The sequence below is a fragment of the Lethenteron reissneri genome, chromosome 2, assembly GCF_015708825.2.
Source record: "Lethenteron reissneri isolate LAM-NWPU_2019-01 chromosome 2, ASM1570882v1, whole genome shotgun sequence".
Taxonomy (NCBI): Eukaryota; Metazoa; Chordata; class Hyperoartia; order Petromyzontiformes; family Petromyzontidae; genus Lethenteron; species Lethenteron reissneri.
The window spans coordinates 10,034,277-10,054,716 of NC_083780.1; the positions used below are offsets into that span (position 1 = coordinate 10,034,277).

General features: G+C 54.3%; 1 protein-coding gene across 6 annotated transcripts in view; it reads left to right on the forward strand.

Moving 5' to 3' along the window:
- Nucleotides 1-20,440, forward strand: part of LOC133343011 (phosphatidylinositol 4-phosphate 3-kinase C2 domain-containing subunit alpha-like) — a 45,580-nt gene that overhangs the window by 22,734 nt on the left and 2,406 nt on the right. For 5 of the 6 annotated variants that reach the window (XM_061552482.1, XM_061552455.1, XM_061552447.1 and 2 more), the window contains 23 exons: nt 148-205; nt 1,294-1,483; nt 2,021-2,143; nt 2,743-2,904; nt 3,870-3,975; nt 4,585-4,727; nt 5,300-5,494; nt 6,235-6,328; nt 6,615-6,709; nt 7,151-7,334; nt 8,307-8,414; nt 9,163-9,255; nt 10,075-10,204; nt 11,104-11,240; nt 11,826-11,995; nt 12,608-12,764; nt 14,844-14,953; nt 15,107-15,344; nt 15,970-16,094; nt 16,835-16,955; nt 17,821-17,902; nt 19,381-19,490; nt 20,014-20,139. In XM_061552482.1, the coding sequence (XP_061408466.1) occupies nt 148-205; nt 1,294-1,483; nt 2,021-2,143; nt 2,743-2,904; nt 3,870-3,975; nt 4,585-4,727; nt 5,300-5,494; nt 6,235-6,328; nt 6,615-6,709; nt 7,151-7,334; nt 8,307-8,414; nt 9,163-9,255; nt 10,075-10,204; nt 11,104-11,240; nt 11,826-11,995; nt 12,608-12,764; nt 14,844-14,953; nt 15,107-15,344; nt 15,970-16,094; nt 16,835-16,955; nt 17,821-17,902; nt 19,381-19,490; nt 20,014-20,139 (3,057 nt within the window). The remainder of the gene's footprint in view (nt 1-147; nt 206-1,293; nt 1,484-2,020; nt 2,144-2,742; nt 2,905-3,869; nt 3,976-4,584; nt 4,728-5,299; nt 5,495-6,234; nt 6,329-6,614; nt 6,710-7,150; nt 7,335-8,306; nt 8,415-9,162; nt 9,256-10,074; nt 10,205-11,103; nt 11,241-11,825; nt 11,996-12,607; nt 12,765-14,843; nt 14,954-15,106; nt 15,345-15,969; nt 16,095-16,834; nt 16,956-17,820; nt 17,903-19,380; nt 19,491-20,013; nt 20,140-20,440) is intronic. The other variant, XM_061552473.1, reaches the window with a different exon arrangement.

The following is a 20,440-nucleotide window of genomic DNA, read 5'->3' on the forward strand; positions in this document are numbered from 1 at the left end:
GAGACAAAAGGAGGCCGGGCGTGGTGCTGGCCACCCACCCCCTCGTGTGCCGTTACTGGCCTTCATCGGTGCTGCTCGCTAACAGCACTTGCCCCAACAGTCTGTTAAGGCTATACGGGGGATCTTTGTCTTTGTGTGTGTGTGCAGGGTGCCTTCCAAAGCCAGTGGGGCTCAGGCCTGCTTCCCGATCAATCGTGGGGCATTTGTGAGTCTCTCGATGTTTTTCCAATTCCCAACTTCACCGCTCGTCTTGTTCCCGCCGGCTGGCGCTGTGCTTTGAGAGCCCTCGGCTCACTTCCGTACGGGTTGCAGTGGCCGCCCTCTCGCGTGTGTTCCTCCCTTCAAAAACACACACAAGTGCAACTTGCTACGAAAACAAGAGCAATTCTCCACGATTCTGAATGCTGCCTGATGAGGCTGGTTGGAATTACCGGCGAGGCGTCGCACTCGAATTGGAAATGTGTTAGGGGTTTACTCTCCCAAAACACCGGTGTGCAGGACTAGTTACTCATGGGGCACGTTCTGTTTACGTGACAAACCTTAACTAATTGGCTGTGTCGGGTTGTGGACGGGTTTAACGACACACCTATATTTACGCGATCTAACCCAACAAAAAGTCTATTATGGAAACCTTGCGACGTGCAATCCCAACTGAGTGAATCTCCCGGCAATCTTTCAAATTTGGCACATTTGTTACCATAACGCTGGCACGCGCAATGGCCGACTGGTTTCGAATGACGCGACCAGGAATTTTAACGTCCACTGTAAAGCGGATTGCACATTGTATTATCATAGTTATTACACCTGCGGTATTAATCACGGCGGTCTGCCGGATTCCGACCACGAACCTCTGCACCAAGCGTGGAAGTAAGCTTAGTTACCACTGACGCCAGGCACAGCTGGTGATCAAAGTGGATTGTGTTTGGTTTGTTGTCCTTCCCCCGCTCCTCTCATTTGCACGTTTATCTTCGTAAAGTCCGAAAAAAGTTCAACATACAACGCTAGCAACCGTCATTTGCCACTAAGTCGCTCTGACATCACCACGGCGCTTGCGCCAGACTGTTTGCACTGCTAAGGCCACCTCAAGTAACGCCGCTGGCAGGAGGTCACGGTACAGACCCAGGTACCACGGGTTCACTGACTGAGATGGCTGGCCCGATGCACCATCTGTACCCCCTCCCCACCCCCCATTACTGTGCCAACTTGCTATGTTTTAGCCGCCCGGCGCTTTGCCCGTTGTTGTGAGCGCATACGCACAAACCAACTTTGACCCCTGACGGAACGCGACGGCAGCAGGTTCCCTGCGCGCGCCGCTGGAGGCCCTGACGGCGTCGCTGCACCAGCTGATTGAGCTGCACGGCGCCACGTTCCGCACGCACGCGCAGGCGCGCCGCCCCACGCGCTACTCCTACCCGCTCACCGACGACCAGCTCCGCTTCTCGCTCTACGCAGCGCACAGAGTGCCGCCCGCCTGGATCGGCAGGTCAGGGGTCAGCACGGGCAGGGGTCAGGGGTCAGGTAGGAGTGACTTTAGAGGGTTGGGGGTGGGGGACAGATGGTGAATCCGTCCGTTTATGGAGAAAATCTGTCGGCTCGATCAAGTCCCTTGTTAGTAATGTCAGCATTAGTAGGCGAGCGAGAGAGTCTCACTCAACCCAGAGTGGACAGATTCTTTACTGAGGCACCCAGAGTGGGGAGTTGCCTGTGCGGAGACAGAATAGCTCACAGTTATTTTCCTGTTCATCAGGAACTCTAACCGAGTGTTGGAACCTCCCGGCGAGAATGTGCTAACTTGCGAGGTTTATTTCAATACAACCCTATATCGCCTACTTCAGCAGTTTTTTCTTGCTGTGCTTGTCCCACCTGATGACGATCGCTTGTGTTGCGATCACAACGTCGTGATCTATTATTTTTCTACCTACGTGACTTTACCGAAAGAACTGTATACTGTTCCCCTCTGCTCACACTGTCACTTTTTCTGTCTCTCTCAATGTCCACCCATGCACCGTCGCGCCCCCAGCTACGAGCGCTACTACATGGTGTGCACGCTGAACCACGGCAGCAGGCCCCTCTGCCGGCCGTGGAAGACGCAGAAGGTTTTGCTCGAGAAGAGCTTCTCGCACTACATCCGCTGGAACGAGATGTGAGTGGGAGCCGCCGTGAGAGTGAAGGTCGGCGCCTCGTGAGCGACGCGACGGCTCGTCGATTCGTAGCCCTTGAGCCCACTGGGGATGAAACGGGTCATCGGTACCACCGAAGGTGGCACATGCTACCAATGATTTTCTCGAAGGATTTGACCTCGAGATCACACTTACGTCTGATAGCAAGGCCTCCATAGTAGCTGTTGATTATAATCATGTATGTATGTTTGTTGAACTTTTTTTGCACCGTAGGTACATTTTGTTACTTATATTCTCAACATTGACGCTCGTGATCATTTTGTTTTATGTATTACTTGAAAAATGTTTCGTATCAAACTCAAACCCATGTCTTGCCTGTAAAAATAGTTCAGCATTGGTTCAAGCAAAGCCTGACTGCTGATGACGCTGTTGAAAAAAATGCACTTCCAGAAGGCCGTGTTGCTGATGGGATGCGCAAACAAGATACTTCCAATTTATATTTTTTATTTGGCGAGACACGAGGCGTATCGTATGCGCGTTTACTTCGTAGCCGTAGATCAGAAAGTGTTCGCAAAACTGCCGGATCAGCTCAGGGTTCCGGTCCCATTTGTGCCTCCCGCAGAGTCAAATACCCGCTGTCAGTGGCCAGTGCCCCCCGAGAGATTGTCCTCCGCCTGCAGCTGTACGGGGTCATGGCGCTTCCAGCGGGCACCTCACAGGACGGCTACAAGCAGCAGGAGGAGGTCCTGGGATGGGCCAGCATGCCGCTCTTCAACTTTCGCGAGTACTGTCATTTTTGCGATCTCGTCGTTGCTTTAACATAGGGCTGTGCATCGTTGCAATCATTAACGGCAATACGTCGCCACCATTCAGAGGACAGACGACACCGCCAGCCGTTCAGGACTAGTCTCGAAATAGACGTCTCTTACCCCATTTAAAGCGGTGCGTGCATATTCCTTCTCTGGAACACGGCTCTCCGTCATTTTATATTCTCCCGATTATAAAACGCACTTTTCTTTCAAAATTACCCTATTGTTTGCAGTTGCGTCTCACTTTCCCGTGCGTCTAATAATTCAGAGAATACGGTCTTAAGGGGCGGAGAGATAACCTGCTTCTCCCCAAGGTCTATTGGGTAATCTCTCAATTTTGAAACGTTTGGACCGTGACGTCGGCACACATGGCCCACTCATCTTAGACTCACGTCACGGTGATCTTTAACGTCCTCAGAGTATTACGGGTAATACACCCGCGGAGTATTAACGAGGGCGGCCGCATGGTTCAAACCTCGGATCTCTGCAACAGCCGGCAAACGCGCTAAACCGCTCTGCCGCGTCGGCGTGCCTCCTAAACGAGTCGTGTTCTACTTGCACCTGAACTTCGCGAATTTGTGCTGCGTGTGCCGCCCCGCGTCTCCCTCCCTCCCGAAACAGGAGGACTTGACAATTCTGGAAAAATCGCCTGATGAAGCTGGTTGTAACCACCAGCGAAACGTCATACTCGAATTGTCAATGCTGTGGGTTTTACTCTCCAACACACCGGTGTGCTGAAGTAGCAACTAATCGGCACGTTTGGTCTACGCGACAAACCTCACTAATTGGCTGTGTCGGGTGGTGTTGGGCAGGTTTAACGACACGCTTATATTTACGCGATCTAACCCTTGCGACAACTTTTTTACGGATAATGTTGGTCGCGAAAGCTGACGCGTTAATCCGTCTCCCTCCCTCCCTCCCTCCGGGCCCCCCTCGCTAGTGTCCTCGCAAGCGGCAGCAAGCTGCTGGAGCTATGCTCCGTGAACTCCAACGGGATCGGAGGCGGAGGGATAGCTGCCACCGTCAAAGACAACGTCATCCTGCAGGTGAAGCCACGCCCCCCCCCCTTTCGCTTCGGCACGCCACGCGCGAGCATCCCTTTGAGCTGCCCGTTCGTTCGTCACCTTCCCCTCGGCATATTTAGACGTTTGGAAAGTGCCAATGGAGAGGGGGGAGGCTACGATGATATGAGCACGGTCAACTTTGTTGTTGTTAAATTTGCGGTTGGCGTAGCGGCACAAAACGATGATAATTCACGGAAAGGGGAGCAAGTAATTCTTCCCCGGGCCCGATAACAAGCTGCCGTTCCCAAGGTCATTTGCCATTGGACAACCGTGTGTCAACCACAAGTAATTCTACCCTTAGCCAATAACAAGCCGCCCCGTACCCAATGTCATTTGCAAAGGCACAGGTCTGTGACAGAGCAACAACATTGAGTCAGGATTTTTTAATTTTTTTATTTTATTGCGACAAAAACGCGAGCCTGGTACAATCCGCCGATCGACATTGGAGCGGAACAGAAACTCGGCGAGAATTCGAATTGAGCGCGACGGCACTGTACGTACATGATGGAGGGGGTGGGGAGGGGGGGGCGGGTGAGTCAGGATTTTAACTGACGTTGCAGCGTCTCTCTCCATCTCTCTCGGTCATCGCAGATCGATTTCCCCGAGTCGAATTTTGACGTCACCTTCCTGACGCCCAAGCCGGAATCCCGCACGCCGACGCTGAAGCCTGACGCGGTGGAAGACGCCACGCAGCAGAAACTCTCCACGCTCCTCGATAAGCGCTTCCTATTCGAGTGAGCCCCCGGCGCAACCATTTTTTTTCCTTTATATTTTTTCCCACTGGTGCATATCCGAGTCGTGTTCCGACTGACCGTTGTTGGCGAACCTGAGCTGGAACCAAACCGCGATACGGTGGCCTAACGAGACCTCTTAATCTGATCCAGAGGTGGGGTGGCCGAACAGGGCCAGGGATAACGGAGTGTTCCTCGCGTGGACAGTATCGCCGCGTCTTCCGCGCGCGTCTCTCCGTTGTGCGTGACGTCAGCTGCGGTCGGAAAAAAATCCTCACCCGGGCGCTTCCTGAGCCGCGGCGGTTTGTGATGATATATCGGTGTCGTGTTGTCGGGTCTGTCTCCTCCTCCCCTCCCTCACCTCCTCCTGCTCTTCATCCTCCTCCTTTGTCTCCCACTCGCTCTCCCGATCCTCTCCCTCCTCTGCTTCCTGACATTTCCCCCTCCGCCTCTTTCTTCCTCGTCCTTCCCATCCTTATTCTCACTCTGTCCTTCTTTCCTTCTCCCCATGATCCTTCATCTTTCTCCCCTTCCTCTCCTCCTTCACCCCTCCTCTCCCTCCCCTCCCCCCCCAGCCTGTCGGACAATGACAAACGAGCGCTGTGGGACCTCCGTGCGCTATGCCTGGGGAACTGCCCCCCCGGCGCGCTGCCCCTCGTGTTGGCCGGCTGCCCCAGCTGGGCGCACGCGCAGCTGCCCGAGACGTACGCGCTGCTGCGCGCGTGGCCGCCGCTGTCTCCCGTGCGCGCCCTGGAGCTGCTGCACGCGACGTGCGTGGGTGACGGGGCCTGGGGGCACTGTGCGGCATGCATGCACGCATGCACCACGGCGCGGACACGTACACGCGCGCACACGCGTACGTGACGTTTGTGCGCACAAGCAGAGGGCATGCTACTATGGTCGCGACACAGACACGTATACTACGTACGCACACACACGACAGGTACACCCACACACGCGGCACACAAGCATGTACACGCAGACGTATACCATGTACACACACACAGAAGACACTTACACACCCACGCTCGCGACACGTACGCACGCACGTTCCTACGCACACTAACGCGACACATACGCACGTGCGACAGATACAATGCGACTTCTCCTCCGTCGCGCTCGCCTTCGATCGAAAGTGCATATCTCCAGTGGATCCTAATAACGGTAGGAAGAACGTTCAAGACGGTCTCAGGAGCACTCCGATTGTGTTTTTGTAATTTTTGTTGTTGCAATGTTCTTACTCGCCCCGACCGGACGTCTGTTAAAAAGAGCTTTATAGCTCATCAGATTCATTCGCTCCTCAATCCGCTTGTCATGGTGAGGGTTGCGGTGGCTCATTGAATTCCTCCAATATAAATAAATATTCTGATTCTGCATCTGGGAGCGCGCAATGCGGTGACCGTCTCTCGTGTCCCCCGCGTGTTGTTGCGCCCCCCCCCCCCTCCCTCCGTGCGTCGTGCCGCCCGCCCCCGTTAAGCGCGCTGTGCTTGCCCTCCCCGCACCCCCGCAGGTTCCCGGACCAGGAAGTGCGCCGCCTCGCCGTGAGCTGGATCGAGAACCTCTCGGACGACGAGCTCGCCGACTACCTGCCGCAGCTGCTGCAGGTGGGGGCACGCGGGGAGTCCAGGGGTGGTGACCGCTGGTCGCGGGTGCCACGCAGAAACCGCGCGTTGCGGGCGCCGCGCAGAAACCGCGCGTGTGCCAACACCACGCTGCGTGGCACCGGCTGCCCGCAGCGGGTGTTTGACTCTACGGGAGGCACAAATATGGACCGGAAATCTGAGCTGATCCGGCAGTTCTGCAAACGCTGTGTGAAACCACGGGGGCGACTCCTGCGTGTTGTTTGTTGTTGTTTGTTGTTGTTTGTTGCGGCTGCTGCTGCTGCTGCAGGCCGTGAAGCACGAGTATCACCTGGACAGCGCCCTCGTGCAGTTCCTCCTCGCCAGAGCCGTGAGCAGCGTCAACATCGCCCACTACCTCTACTGGTGGGCGGCTCAGCAAGCGCACCAGCAACAGCAACAACACTTCGTATTCACATCGCGGTCCCAATGCAATCGCACATCAGCAATTGGAAAGTGCCCCGTTTACAGGTGCTGGGTGAATTATTACAGTGGCTTGTGGGGGAGGCTTTCATCCAGCAGTGGATTCACCCTGTCTGATGATGATTGATTTGATGATGATACTTTCACCCTGTGTTATTCTGAATAACATTGCAAGATCCGTAGATTCTGCAAAAACGTTGCAGCACGTTAGTGTAGAACTGTCGGGGGAGGGGGGGGGGGTTGGGGGGGAGGAGGTGTAGATGCAACAAAAAAGGGCAACGCTGCGGCACAGCCTGGGACCCCACAACAACCACATGCACCACACGCGCCACATGGGTGGGCGATTTAATCGTGAACCTACCACGCGCTCCGTGCTCCTGCCAGGCTGCTGAAGGACACCCTGGACGACGAGCAGGCCGGCGAGCGCTACCAGCTGGTGCTCGGCGCGCTGCTCAGTTGCGTGGGGTGCCGCCTCTCCGCCCAGCTGGAGCGCCAGGCGCGCCTCGTCCACGAGCTGACGCACGTGGCCACGCGCGTGCGCGCTGCCACTCCCGGAGCCGCTCGCAAGGTGGGTGTGGTGGTGGGTGCTGTGGTTGGCGGTGGGTGCTGTGGTGGTGGGTGCTGTGGTGGCGGTGGGTGCTGTGGTGGTGGTGGGTGTGGTGGTAGTAGATGCGGTGGCGTTGGTGGGTGTAGTTCACATGGGTCATGTAGCCCGCATGCCCAGCCACCGCATGCCCAAGCAGCTTCTGTTTGGCCGGATAGAGGGTGCTAAATGATAGCGGCACGACGGGCTAGAGAAGACATGGAACGATGTTGGTTCGTGAGGATGTGGAGCTGCGTGGACTTACCGATGAGTGGTATCAGCGGTGTCGAGATCGGCCTCTATGGAGGAGGCTCGTGAAGGACGCTACTGGTCAGTTGGAGGCAGTCGCCCTCCAACAACAGCGGAGGGCAGAGGAGCAACGCTCACAACAATGGGCGGAGTGCCGGGCAGATAAAATGCAGCAAGTTGACACAGTAGGGGGCACAGCTGGTGCATCTGCCAGTCATCTCATTCAGTCAACCCATGGCACCTGGATCTGTCCCATGACCTCCTGTCAGCGAGCCTTCGACACTTCACGTGACCTCAAAGTGCACCTGGCCTGGCACAGTCCCCGGGGTGACTGTCACCGACACTTAGTGACGAATGGCGGATGTTGTTGTTGTTGGTGGTTACCAGGTTTTGGCACACTAGACTGGCAAGCCACCCCCCCACCTCCCCTCCCCCGGGGCGGCAGTTGAATCAATGGTGCAAAGTTCTTAAATTCACCCTCTCTGCCTCTGTCCACTCAGCAGTACAAATAGTTAAACCCCGGTCAGTCGATCGGCAGGTCGCGTGTCGGTGGCGAGGTGGTAAAGTGTTGGTGACACCCACCTCTTCGCCTGGAGAAACGATTACCGGTTCCACATGCATACGTACATTATCGCGAGCGAACGGTCGCCGTTTGACAGCGCTGTTTTTGAAACCCAACTGCCGTGCCCTGCGCTGCTGGGTATGCAGGCCGCTCTGAGAGAGGGCCTGGCGGACGTGGAGAAGTTCTTCGAGCGGGAGGGCGAATGTCGCCTCCCGCTCAACCCCAGCCAGGTGCTGACGGGACTCAACTTAAAGGTGAGCCTGCGCCAATGTGTTCCGGTTGCGGAGCGAATACATGAGAAATGGTTGCACTTATTACACGCAAAGCGCCCGCCACAAATGAACCACGATAGCTTGCTGATCTAGTCAAGGAGCGTAAACCATCACGTGGGCTACGGTAACCCTCGCAGCAGCAGCGGCAGCAGCGGCTTTTGGCGAACCATCGAAGAAAGACTTGTCGCCGCATTGCGCGCTTGCTTAATCAGAATTGGAATATTCATTTATACCGGAGGAATTCGATGAGCCGCCGCGACCCTCACCATGACAAGCGGATTGAGGAACGAACGAATCTGATGAGCTATGAAGCTCTTTTTAACAGATGTCCGGTCGGGGCGGGTAAGAACATTACAATACAAAAACACGATCGGAGTGCTTCTGAGACCGTCTTGAACGTTCTTCCTACCGTTATTAGGAAGCCACTGGAGATATGCACTTTTAAATCTGGGATTGAAAACGAATTTCTCTTGAATTTATTTTTGTGTTTAGTTTGTTGTCCTTACCCCGTACCACTGATTATCACGGTTTGGCTACGTGCTGGTTTAACCGGTCCAGGGTCTCTCTTAGGTCGACTCGGCTCTAAATGAGTACCAGGTGCGGCGTTTAAACATCTCCACCGTGAGAAGATAAAGGCGGCCGGGCGTGGTGTTGGCCTTCCTTTATAGGTACTTGCCCCAACAGTGTGTTAAAGGCTATACGGGGTCTCTTTGCCTGTGTTTTTGCGTAGGCTTGCTGTTACTTCACATCAAACACCACGCCTCTGTGTCTCAAGTTCCTGAACCGAGATGCCCCCGGAGATGACATCAGCGTCATGTTCAAGGTGAGCTCTCGCCGGCCAGCACGGGCGCTTTGTCTCGGGGAACGAGGGGCAGCCCATGGCTTCGCTCGCCTGTCACTTCGCCTGTCCCCTCAACGTGAGAGAATAAGACTATGTCAGCAAGCATTTTTGTTGCTGTGTGTGCTGTGTGCTCGTGGGGAGCATTAATGTAGGGGTTAGTGCGCTACGCTACGAACCCGGCGACCCGAGTTCGATTCCCGCTCACGGCCAACACCGGTGACGATTATCTGAACCGGTCCTGGGCTTCCCCTTGGTCGACTCAGTCTCAAATGAGTACCTGGTGCGATGTGTAAACATTGCCACTAGGGAGACAAAGGCGGCCGGGCGTGGTGCTGTCCACCCTCCCCCTTCGTGTGCCGTGCAGACCTTCATAGTGCTACTCGCTAACAGCACTTACCCCAACAGTCTATTAAGGCTACGCGGGTGGCGGGGTGGGGGATCTTTGGCTTTGTCCTTTCTCTTTAAGTGACCGTTAGGGCCGTGCACGCTCTGTTTGCGTGCACCTGCGCAGGTGCACGAATGCGCGTTCCCCTGCCTCTCTGTAAGCGAGCGTTGGCGTTCCCTTCCGTGGGTGCGTGTGTGCGTGCGTGTGTGCGTGCGTGTGTGCGTGTGCGTGCGTGTGTGCGTGTGTGTGTGCGTGTGTTTGTGCGTGCGCGTGTGTGTGTGCGTGTGTGTGTGCGTGTGTGTGTGCGTGTGTGTGCGTGCATTTGTGCGTGCATGCGTGTGTGCGTGCGTGTGCGTGCGTGTGTATGTGTGCGTGCGTGCGTGCGTGTGTGTGTGCGTGCGTGCGTGCTTGATCAGACGGGCGACGACCTGCGGCAGGACATGCTGACGCTGCAGGTGATGCGCGTCATGGAGAGCGTGTGGCTGCAGGAGGGCCTCGACATGCGCATGGTCCGCTTCCGCTGCCTCTCCACGGGCAAGCAGCGAGGTGCGCGCCACCACGATGCCAACGGCGCCCTCCCCTCATCCCCCCGTCTCTCACAAAAACACTCTTTGAACTGTTAAACTATGTTTTTATTTGACCAGGTTCAATCCCACCCGAGGTATGTAGCTCTTTCTCAGAAGTGACCTGGCTATCACGAATGATATTGTCGTCTAAATGCGTGCATCGATTCTTAAATGTGGAGGGAAAAACCGGAGCACCCGGAGAAAAATCCGCGCGATCACGGGGAGAATATGCAAACTTCAATTATACAGCATGCATATTGTGACCTTTCTTGCGTCCTCTGGTCTAACACTGTTTTAGACTAGGCTCTAAAGAAAGCTGTCTCTAGTGTGGACCAATCAGTTTCAATGCCATATATTTTTGTTTGCATGTTCACCACAAGTACGTGTGGTTAATGCAGACATGATTCCTTGCAAAAGGTTTTTGTTTGGTTGTTTTAACATCTTAACCTACGTGACTTTCCTCATACCATCCGGGGACACCGTTCCAGTGCCCAACCAAACTGATATTATTATTATTATTATTTAACGAGCCTTTTGCCCGTCCAAGGACGGGTGTATTTCAGTAAATCTGAAACTTGCAAGCGAAAATCAGACCGCGACGCGATATTCATGCGCATCAATTCGTGTGCAATTTGTAAGGCCGCGGTGACACAGACTTATTTCATTTAAAGGTTATAATCCGTTGTTCATCATGACATCCTTTTTACTTTGTCTACCGTGACACCGTGTGCCGTGTGCCACATGCCCCGTTCCGGGACACCACATGCCACGTGTCGTGTGCCGCGTGCCGCGTGCCGTGTGTTGTGACGCTACGTGCTGTTTGCCGCGTGACGCCGTGTGCCGTGACGCCGTGTGCCGTGTGGCGAGTGTCCCGTGCAGGCATGGTGGAGTTGGTGCCGGGAGCTGAGACGCTGCGCCGGATCCAGGGAGAGCACGGAGTGACGGGATCCTTCAAGGACACGCCGCTCGCCCTCTGGCTGCGCAAGCACAACCCCTCTGAGCAGCAGTACCAGCAGGTACCGGGGGCTACCGCACCTCGTGCCTGCTGGGCAAGGCCGCATTTCTCAACCAGCTATCAAGGCCGCATTCCATCTGTTGATGTGTGTGTGTGTATTTGTGTGTGTTAGTGTAGTGTAGTTGGTACAGTAGGGGGCACAGGTGGCACATCAGCCGGTCATCTCGGTCAGTCGACCCGTGGCACCTGGGTCTGCCCCGTGACTTCCTGCCAGCGGGCGTTCGACACTTCACGTGGCCTCAAGGTGCACATGGCCTGGCACAAGCGTCGTGGTGACGTCACCGCCACTTAGTGGCGAATGGCGGTTGTTGTTGTTGTTAGTGTAGCGGTTAGAGTGCTGCGCTATGAACCCGGCGGCCCGAGTTCGATTCCCGCTCACGGTCAACGCCAGTGACGATTATCTGAACCGGTCGTGGGCCTCCCCTAGGTCCACTCGGCTTCAAATAAGTAACTGGTGCGGTGTGAAAATGTCGACACTGGGGAGACAGGAGGCCAGGCATGGATGCTGTTCCACGCACTTGCCACAACAGTTTGTTCAGGCTATACGGGGACGGGAGGATCTTTGTCTTTGTGTGCACGCACCCAGGCGGTGGAGAACTTCATCTACTCGTGCGCCGGCTGCTGCGTGGCCACGTACGTGCTGGGCATCTGCGACCGGCACAACGACAACATCATGCTACGCACCACGGGGCACATGTTCCACGTGGACTTCGGCAAGTTCCTGGGCCACGCGCAGATGTTCGGAAACATCAAACGGTAGTGCTCATTGTACCTCTTCTCAAGTTTACTTGTGTGGTATTTAAAAGCGCAATTAACCCTTTGCTCTTCTTGATTCTTTCGGTAAAGTAACGTAGAATGGAAATAATAAAATAAGAAAAATGAAACATAATAAAATAATACAATGTAAATTTTTATTATTTTATTATTTCCATTCTACGTGACTTTACCGAAAAACCAAAAAGATGAATCCCTGCAGTCACGAAAGCTTTAAATCGAAATTTAACCCTTTGCTGTTCTGAGGCGTCTGCAAGTTGCAGCGTGGTGGTGGGGGGGGGGGTCCCCTTTCACCACTGAATCTCGGAACGCGCAAAGTGGCTCAGCATTCATTTTATTTAGAGAGGCGTAGCAGCGCCATTGTTTTTAAAGACATTGCACTCGCCGCATAGAACCGCAGCGACACGACCGCTGCACTCTACGATAGCTGGCGCCAAACCGCGCCACAAGCGTTACCTGGCAAAATAAAAATAGTTTAATTTAGATTTAGGTGTAGGTCCCGTTTGTCGCAATTTTTCAGATCTATCTAAAAATCGGGAGCGCATCCCTTGCAAGTACGCGCTCATACGCGTAACGTGTGTCCACGCGCGCTAGGGACCGCACCCCGTTCGTGCTCACGGCCGACATGGCGTACGTCATCAACGGCGGTGACCGTCCCACCAGCAGCTTCCAGCAGTTCGTGGAGCTCTGTTGCCAGGCGTACAACGCCATCCGCAAGCACGCGGGACTCCTCTTCAACCTCCTGGGCCTGGTGAGCGATGGCGGCGAGCCAGGGGATGCAAGGGGTGGGGCGGGTTGGAGGGGGGCTCAGTGGGGGGCGGTACGAGGCCTAGACGCCATCGCCGTGTGTGTGCTCTTACCCAGTGCTCTCTCCTCGCTCTCTCTTTGGTACGGATATGAATTGAGCTTTTCTTTTTTTTACGTGGTGGTTTGGCTGCTGCAGCTCCTTACTATTAAAATTCCTTCCCTTTATTACTGCTAACCCTACCTCCTGCCTTTGTTGCTGCTAATCCTACATAATGCACGGGCATAATATGACTTTGAGACCCCCCCCCCACCTCCTACGCATTCCACAAGTAGTGACTAATCCCATATCTGCATTTGCCATAAATATGCTAAATTCCTCTGTTGATATGCAAATTGCTTTGTCAAGGCGCCCTTCCTCCCCTAACCCAGCTTAAATATACGCTGCCAAGCTTGGTGGTGTTCATTCAGACGCTGTCTTTCCAACAGCCCTGTTCTTCACCTGAGGATGGCTGCTTGCGTTGTAGCCGAAAAGTCTTGAGAATTGTATTTTATTATCTTTAATTTTTATTATTTTATTATTTCCCTTCTACGTGACTTTACCGAAAGAACCAAGAAGATGAATCCCTGCAGTCACGAAAGCTTTACATCGAAATTTAAATGAATTGAGCTGTTAAGCGTTCCGCTGGCTTCGGAGTGCTCATGACAGACGGGGCTGGATGACATTGGTCTGGAAACCAAATAGGCCCAGGGACTTGAAATAATGAATAAAAATAGCACTTGTAAATGCAGTTTTTGCTTCTGCCGATACATTGCATCAGTCGGGGCCAAGATCGCCATCGTTTCTAGCGCCGCTGATGCCGCCGCTTCCTGCCGCTCGATCACGCAGCTGTTGCAAAAGCGACAAAATCGTCACCCGACATCCAAATGGACCCACGCGTTCGGTCTCTCCCACCACCACCGCCGCCTGACGAGAGAGGTCTCCCCATTGTTATGCAGCCTTTAATGAGCGTGCAGTGCGATGTGTAAATATCAGCACCAGGTGGAGACAAAGGCGGCCGGGGCTTGGGTCCTGGCCAGAAGTCGCAAATGGGTTTTGATTCCTTACCCGTGCCCGGCCGCACCAGGGTCGCAAACGGGTACCCGTACCCGTACCCGGCCGTACCCGTACCCTACCCGTACCCAGCCGGGTACGGGTAGGGTACGGGTATCGGGTACCTGATTGCGACCTCTGGAATGAAGCCATGTTGCAGGCGCGGGTGGGTTGATTCTAGGAACTTGAATTGTGAGAAGAGACAAGACGTTGGGAAATGAGTGACAAACAGTTACTCACCAGTGACTCACGGCCGTACCCGTACCCTACCCGTACCCGGCCGGGTACGGGTAGCCGGGTATTGGGTAGGGTACGGGTATCGGGTACCCGGTTGCGACCTCTGGTCCTGGCCACAGCACAGACACGTCCGCTCGTGCTTATCTTATCCATTAATATAGCTCCTTAACCAAGGTGCTGGACAGTGAACTCACGATGGGACAAGACGGTTGGCGAGATGAAACGAGATGAGTGGATGGGATGTTTGTAAAATAAGGTGGTCGTGGTGGTGGTGACGATGCGTGGAATCAACGAAGATGGAAATGAGATGAGTGGATTTATGATGGGTGACCACGGGGAGTTCGGGGACAGGGAAGGCATTAGTACGAGTGGGGAGGACAACAAGGGGAGATGGAAGGGTGGGAAAGAGAGAAAGAGTGGTTTTTAAGAGAATTTCGGAACGCCCTGGAATTCACAAGGCGCTCTGTAAAAGCATCTTCACCCCAACGGCCTAGACCAGGGGTCGGGCAACCAAAATAACATGAGAGATTTTTTTTCGAATTCGGTAAAAAACCCCCGCAATATTTCAAGAGCCGCAATGCAAAGTGAATACGAGAGACTTTGGTCCTTGCTAACGAACTATCACGAAGCAGTCCTTAAAGAGCCGCATACCGGCTCCTGGCGCCGCAGGTTGCCGACCCCCTGGCCTAGACGGTTCCATGGGAGGGACGACCCCCATCTGCGTTGTCTTTTCGTGTGTCGCGGCGTGGTGCTCAGATGATGACGTCGGGCATCCCGGAGCTGTCCAACATGGAGGGCCTCGTCTACGTGCGCGACGCACTCCGGCCCCAAGCCACCGAGGCGGAGGCCGCCGAGCTCTTCACGGGGTAAGGGACCAACTTGCAGAACCTCGGGCCACACGTGATTCGTTTTATTACAAGTTTTTTTGAGCGATCTTTTTTTTCCTTCCTTTTATTTTTTTAAATTTTTTTAATTTTAATTTTCCACTTGCGCGTCGGGTGTCCGCTGCCCCGCCGCAGGCACATCAAGCTGAGCCTCAGCAGCCTGGCCACGCGCATGAACTTCTTCATCCACAACCTGGCACAGCTGCGCGCGCCCGGCACCGGCACGCTGGGCTCGTCGCCGGACCGCGGCCGCCCCTCGCTCTCCATTGTGACCCCGCGTGACCTCGCCATCGCCGCCGCCTCGGCCCAGGGCCGGGCCCTGCACGCTTGCGTCACGGGCTACAGCAAGCGCTACAACCCCGACAAGTATTACGTGCGTGCCCCGCCAACCTATACAGCTACCCGCGTACCCACACTCACCTTGCCGCCCTACACACCCACACACACCCGCCTGCATACGTACCCACTCACCCGCCCTTACTGGATGTCTCGTGAAAAATTTGCTTCATAGCTCATCGGATTTCTCCAGGATGAGAGAGATTCTGATTCTACGTAGCCATCTTAGAAACATGCATTTAGATTATTTGGCTGCTGTACATTTCCACATGATAAGCCACTATTATTTATGGCCAAGTCCCTTCTAAAAAATAATTAATAGCTCAGTGAGCCTTACCTGGTAAAAAAAAAAAGATTTAGTTTCAGTATATATTTGAATAAATTTATCGTGATTTGCTTACCTTTTCTATACTTTGCACTCCTACTTTTTTTATTGTTTGTTGTAACTTTCTGAGCCCGTGCCCCTACTGGACATCTGTAAATAAAGAACCTCATACCTCATCGGATTTCACCAGGATGAATAAAGATTCTGATTCTCATCTATCGGTTCTGCATTCTCAACGTGATCATTTGGATCTTTGCATCTCACGGCTTGGACTGCGCAACCAACTTGAGCTCCCGTGTATTCCATTCCCCCACCGCCTCTACGCGACGCTCTGCAGCTCTTCTCGATTCAGGTGAAGCGCGAAGGACACCCGGCGCCCAGCGTCATCCACAGGACCTTCGGGGAGCTGCAGGAGCTGCACTCGAAGCTGTCTATGCTCTTCCCCGCGCCAAAGTTGCCGCGGTGAGGAGCTGCGTTCGTGCCGATCTTCTCCATCCTGTTCGTGAATAACAAAAAAAACAATAATTCTAGATTTGAAGCTTTCGTGACTGCAAGGATTCGTACTCTTTGGTTTTTTTCGGTAATTTCACGTAGGTAAAAAAGAAAATAAATGAAAACAACTAAATCAACAAGTTGGTATTCGCGCCGTGCTAACAGCGCGAGGCTTTCGCGAAGGAGGGGGCGCCGCTGCGTTTCGCAGCCTCAGCCTGCAGTCGTTTGCATGTTACGTACGTTTGCTGAACTTCTTTCGCACCGTACATAGCCACCAGCCCTTGCTAATCAGAGGCGCGGGGAGCAGGAGGCGGTTATTGACACGTGTATTCCCAGTTGGCGGGTCATTTTCGAATTTGGCACTATTGCACCCGGACGCCGGCACACAGCGACCTGCCGACCGAGTCATGTGACTGACACGAGGTGGTACTCAACGTCCACCCGGAGGCACGCGGCAGTGCGTACTGTCACGGCCCGCAGTGACAGCCAGGGCAGCAGTCGGACTCAGACCGCGAACCTCTGCGGCAAGCGACGAACGCGCAAACGCGGGGCCACGTCACCGCGCCCCCCAACGTACGCCTCTTGTGAGCGTACGGCCATTCTTGTCAATCCACTGCTGGATGAGGGCCCTCCCCCACGCCATGACGAGTTGGCGCTGTGTTGGCAGTGGCGGCGGTGACGGTGATGATGAATCTGGTGTTGTTGCGAAGGTTCCCAAACCGGCTCATCCTCGGCCGGGTGAACACGCAGGAGGTGGCTGCTCGCCGGAAAATCGACATCAGCAACTACCTGGCAGCGCTCCTGCAGTACACCTCGCCAGAGGTGGCACAGGTGCGAGCGTGTCACCTGTGTGTGTCTGTGTCTGTGAAAAATGTGTGCCACTTGCCCCAACGGTCTGTGAAGGCTATACGGGGTATCTTTGTCTTTGTGTGTTTTATTATTATTATTGTGAGTGCGTTTTAGTCTGGGGAGCGGAGCGGTCGTGTAGAGATTCGCGCGCTGTGCTAAGAACCCGGCGACCCGAGTTCGATTCCCGCTCACGGACAACGTCGGTGACGATTATCCGTATCGGTACTGGGCCTCCCATAGGTCGACTCGGCCTCAAATGAGTACCAGGTTGCGATGTGAAAAGTCGTCATGAGGGAGACAAAGGCGGCCGTGCGTGGGTTGCTGGCCTTAATGGTATAGGTGAGCGGAGCAGTTGGGGCCAGAGGTCGCAAACGGGTTTTGATTCCTTACCCGTACCCATACCCGGACGCACCAGGGTCGCAAACGGGTACCCGGATATCGGGTAGGGTACAGGTATCGGGTACCCGATTGCGACCTCTGGGATGAAGCCATGTTGCAGGCGCGGGTGGGTTGATTCTAGGAAATTGAATTGTGAGAAGAGACAAGATGTTGGGAAAAGAGTGACAAAACGGTTACTCACCAGTGACTCACCGCCTACCCATACCCGACCGCACCAGGGTTGCAAACGGGTACCTGCACCCGGCCGGGTACCCGTACCTGTACCTGGCCGGGTATGGGTAGCCGGGTATCGGGTAGGGTACGGGTATCGGGTACCCCATTGCGACCTCTGGTTGGGGCACTGCGCTACAAACCTGGTGACCGAGTTCGATTCCCCTTACCGTGTTGTTGTGCGGCAATGGCCAAGGCTAACACCTGTCTCTGTTGTCGTCCTCCTGCGCTCTGCCAGTGTGAGCTGGTGGCGATGTTTCTGATGTCCCTCATTCGAGACCAAAGTCAGTCGGACGCGGAGAGCTCGCCATCGTCTCCAGGTCAGTGTCTTCTTCCGGACACCACGGTGGCTCGCCTGGTATACAGAGGCCGTGGGTTCGATCCCGACCCTGACGCCTGCTGCTGTATATTTGGAGTTTGTGTGTCTCTCTCTCTCATCATCATCACGGTGGCTAGGAGATGTTAACTACCTCGCCTGGTATACAGAGGTCGTGGGTTCGATCGCGACCCTGACGCCTGTGGTATCTCCCCCGTGGTCGCGCGGATTTTTCTACGGGCCCTCCAGTTTTTTGCCTCCACATTTAGAATCAATGTGCGTTCAGATTATTTGGCTGCTATAAATGTTAACATCATGAGCCACTTGGTTGAGCTCTCATTTGTGGCCAGGTCGCTTCTGAAAAATTACTTTCTCACCTGGTAAAATAATGATTGTTTAGTTTATAGCTAAATTTTTCAATTTTGGCAATATTGGTGTATGTATATAGATATTTTATGCATATACGAAGAGAAAAGGGAAAGAAAAAACCAAACCTATCGGCATCGACACCATCAGCGGCACAACACAAATCTCATGCAGCAGACGAGAAACTCTTGGCCACAGTGCAGCCGATGCTTCTGTTCAAGGGCTGCTGGGCTCTCATCCCACGAGCGTGCGGGGAAAATGCTGCTCCTCGCTATTCTCCGCAGTCGTCATCGCGGTCGTTAGAGATGGACGGCCGAAGGAGATTAGCGCCTCCAATTAGCGCGTTTGGCTACATGCGGTGTCAAAGAAGTTCAACATAAGTACACACAAAGAACGAAGTTTAAAAAGCCAGGGGATGACATTAACCCTAATCGAGATGCATGATGAAACATTGCCTCCTTCTTTTTGCAGGGGTGACCTGGGCGGTCTGGGAGGGTTCTACGGGGATGGGGGTGAATGTCACTCTCGGGTGTGTCGTTCTAAGTACAGACTTTGAACTTATTTGCCACTGCATGTAGTCAGCCGTGCTAATCGGAGGTGACAATTAAAAGCTTGCGAATTAAAATCCTGGCTGTGGGGGGATTGACTCAGCCCATCATGCTTCCGGGATCGATAAAATCGGTACCGCTTTGTGGGGAAAGTCAACAGTGGTTGGAGTTTGGACAGACTCACCCCCTGTCATAGGAATGCAAGGTTTCCACCGCTGCTAACGTAGGGCTGTAAACGGAAGATGAGAGTCCTAATCGGATGTGCGGGGTGGAAGGAAGACAGACTAAACACAAAAGGCAGTTCTAAATGAATGAGTTCTCAATCTAGACCAGGGGTTGGCAGCCATGTTTTCGTATTCAGTACAAACCTCGATATTTAAAGAGCCGCAATACAAGTGACTACGAGACGGAGGTCTTTCATAAATAACGTCTCGAGGCACTCCTTGAAGAGCCGCCGCCGTGCGGCTCCGCAGGTTGCCGACCCCTGATCCAGATGACGAGTTTTCAACCGTTGTTATACCGCCTACCCTACCCCGGTAACGTTGGTGTTGTCCCTGGACCCCCGCAGAGGGCTTGCACGCGGTGCCGCTGGGCTCCGAGCCCGGCGGCGAGGTGGACATCCGCATCGTTCACCGCAACGGAAGCCTCTACGTCCTCGTGTTCGGCTGCCGCGGCCTGGTGAGTCGTCGTCGTCGTCTGCGCGATCGGCGCGAGGGACGGGGGAGCGAGGGACGGGGGAGCGAGGGACGGGGGAGCGAGGGTGAGCTCGTTCCCCCCAGGGAGGTTCGGGCTCGGGGTCCCGCAGGCCACGAAACTGTGTTGAGCTCACAGGGGCGTGTCATCCACAACGGTGCCGTTGCGCGCCCCTTCGCATTCGCAGCGGACGTTAAAGATCCCGCGACGGTCAGCTAGGCTGTTGCGTTGCAGGCGTCGCGGTCAAAATTTGCTAAAAATTACCCGCAAGTTAACCATTCAGCAGCAGCAGCAGCAACATCGTCACCCTACTGTGACACTACTGCAGGCCGTGTCCGTGAAGCATAGCAGCTTCTTGAAGCTTCTCACTCGAAGAATAGCACGAATAACAAAGTAGTAAATTATTATTACGTGTTTTGCCTTGGAGCAGAACGTTGGCTGACTAGCGGTGGCAAAAATCAAGTTGCCGATGAAACACCACCCTTCTCTGGGCGGCTCGTATCGCCAGGTGTCTCCCGCAGGATCCGACCTCTTCCCGTGCGTCAAGACGCTGCTGCTACCAGACCCCTACCTCGCCACCAAGCGCAAGACGCGCGTGCTGCACAGAACACCCAACCCCAAATTCAACGAGATGGTACGACCCTGCGCAAACACCCAAACCCACATTTGACGAGATGGTACGAGATTTCGATTTAAAGCTTTCGTGACTGCAGGCATTCATCTTCTTGGTTCTTTCGGTAAAGTCACGTAGAAGGGAAATAATAAAATAAAACATTAAATACAATTCTCACGACGTTTCGGCCACAACGCAAGCAGCCGTCCTCAGGTGAAGAACAGGGCTGTTCGGCTGTCGGAATGACGCTGTCTTTCCGACAGCTCTGTTCTTCACCTGAGGACGGCTGCTTGCGTTGTGGCCGAAACGTCGTGAGAATTGT